Consider the following 2,889-nt stretch of genomic DNA (forward strand, 5'->3'; position numbering starts at 1 on the left):
TGTGCGCCCGTCTAAAGAACGGCATCGATTGGATTAATTTAACTCGGGAATAACTGCTTAATTAAAAATTGTAGAAAAAAATGGCTCAAAACTTTTTGACTCAATTTTTGATCAGGAATAACACTATATGATTAGTGGTCGCTACTTAAGTTATACGCGTAAAATATACGTTGTGTAACTGTAAACTAAATAAAATTATAGAACACAAAACTGTATAACTTTTAAATAACATAAACTAAAATATATTTCAAAATAATATATTTGTTTAATATATACTTATAAAATAGTAATATCCCCATTCGTAATACGATCTGTAACTGGCAACACTATCAATATAAATGCAATTATACAACGCAATATATTATATATCCCGACATTTCCAATATTACCGATTATCGAAAATTTACACATAAAAATAAAATTAAACCTTAAGAAATTATTATATTTATATCTTAAATATAATTTTATATAATTAATACTACAAATATGTTTAATACATGTTTTTTTAATTGTTTTAAATATGTTATTTTCTAAAGCTGTTTAAAACATATGTCCAGCATTAAAAACACGTTTTAAACAAAAAAACTAAATGTTTAGTTTTTTTTTTAAACAATTTTGATCAACCCTTTTTTCAAGTTATAAATATTTACTTATACATATATTTTCATTACAGAAATTGCTGGAAATTATTTCCTTCCGCAGGGCATCCCATTTTTAGCGGCATCGCTTTGAGGAAACATTTGTTTATTAAGACGTTGAGCTTCTCTGCAGTTTCCATTAGCTCGCCCATACAAATAGTGGATTCTATGTTAGAATAAGCTGCCATGTTGATGAATACTATCTTTACTCTTAAATGCTTAAATAAAGACTGATTCCAAATCCATTATACAGACCTATCTAATAACCTTTTGATTACTTTAGAAGGTGAATGAAAGTACAATTCATGAAACGTCGAAACGAGGCATGTCGTCCGACGTAAATACGTACAATGTAAATAAGAAATGTTTATAACTAGGAAAGGAAGCGTTCCCAAACCCATGTTTATATGATTTTTTTTTCATTCTTATGATTGGAATATGCTCTTAAAGTTTAGCCAACTATTTTTGAAACACCCTGTATATTAAATTTTACTCTTAAACCAACTCGGCATATTTCATCTTACAGCGCTAAATGTATTTTAATGTAAGTATTTCGTTGAATTAAATTTTTTTTAATTTAGTATTGTTATCTCTTTAATTTATTGTGATAACATTTAAATTGAGTAAGATAATGCAATTTTATGATATAATTATATTTTCAAAAAGAGTAAAAGCTACTACCACTTGGATTGAAATACAAAGAGTCTTGAAGAAGCTTGCGTATAATATAAAGATACACTTGTACATTTGAGTATTATTTTTTTTATATATCACTTGGATTGAGTAAGGTAACGCAATTTCTATAGAAGTATAACTTGGTCAGTTATTGATATCAAATCTTTAAATAAAATAATCTACATATACTTAGGTTGAGTTAGGCGAAGTATTTTGCGATATTGTTTTGTGATTATGTTTCTAAGATACGTATAAAGATATGTACCACTCGGGTTTTCATTTCTTTTAATGAAAAAAAGTAATATCACTTGGATTTTTATTTTTATTTTTTTATGTGGTACAATAGCTTTCTATTCAAAAAATGTGCCTGTACTTGACAATCTTTTTTATTTTTATTTTTTTTAAAGATAATTTTATAATGATATCACGCATCTTGTAGTGTCTTATACTATGTAGAATGGTAAACTTGAATTGCTAATAATGAAAATTTGCCAATGTAAATTTTTAAAATGTTTAATACATTGCTAATGAACATTGTTAAATGGAACATATGCATCTATATTTGATGCTTAATATAATATAATATATATGTTTAATTATCATTTTTAAAAATTATATGTGTATAATATTTATAATATAAACATCTTTAACACCTCTAAGCCATTGCATTTTTTCAATTCGCGTATATAATTATTACATTAAAATCATTGTACTATATAATGAATTAAGTAACAATTATATAAGAATGCATTATTGCAAATAACTATATATTATCAGGAAACGTAGCAGTGTCTTATTGTCAAGATAAATTATTGTCAAGATTATCACAGATAATGCACGTTAGTTGAAACAGTTAAATTTTTTTTTTATTCTTTATTGTTTGATTAGAAAAATAAAAAAATTGATACAATTGATACATTTTATAAAAATTATATAATTAAAAAACCAACTTTTTATTAAATTTTGAGCAAACTAACAATTATTATTAATAATTTTAAATGTATGTCATTGTTAAATAAAAATTTATATATACTTAAATAAAGGCACGTCTTTTCAAATAATGATTTATAACGATTTATAACGAAATAACCATTAATAACGATTTATAAACATAACGCGCATATCTCAAATATCCCAGTGCAACTACACGTATTAAAGTATTTGTAATACTGATGTTTGCGCATCTACTTCACTATGAAGTTCAAAATTTGGCGACTAAATAAATTCATTATTTAGTCTCTCAACTTAATATATCATCATTACTCAATCAAGAGTATGGTATCCAGTTTTGGCAATTAAGTCACAGTGTCCTTTTCCCGCGGGACGCAGTGGAGACGGGCGGTAAGGGAAGAAAGATTTACTGCTGTTTAACCCCCGGAAACTTCTTCGATAAATAAGCCATACAAGAGCGTCGGCATCCGCTCACAGGGGACGATGGAACAGTTTGTTGTCCCAACAGAGATCTGATTGCCCGTTAGTGGACTCGAGTTAGCGCCAGTTCTGACTTTCACAGGTCCTTACGAGTAAAAGAGAGCCGGATTGCAAAACAGAGAGAGGATTATAGGAAAAGAGAGAG

General features: G+C 27.2%; 1 protein-coding gene across 1 annotated transcript in view; it reads right to left on the reverse strand.

The window, feature by feature from the left end:
• Positions 1–826, reverse strand: part of LOC105462773 — a 4,594-nt gene extending 3,768 nt beyond the window's left edge. The window contains exon 1 of the mRNA XM_011709625.1: positions 672–826. Within this exon, the coding sequence (XP_011707927.1) occupies positions 672–826 (155 nt within the window). The remainder of the gene's footprint in view (positions 1–671) is intronic.
• Between the last annotated feature and the right edge of the window lie 2,063 nt (positions 827–2,889).

This window comes from Wasmannia auropunctata, unplaced genomic scaffold, assembly GCF_000956235.1.
Source record: "Wasmannia auropunctata unplaced genomic scaffold, wasmannia.A_1.0 LD336095.1, whole genome shotgun sequence".
In the NCBI taxonomy this organism is placed as follows: Eukaryota; Metazoa; Arthropoda; class Insecta; order Hymenoptera; family Formicidae; genus Wasmannia; species Wasmannia auropunctata.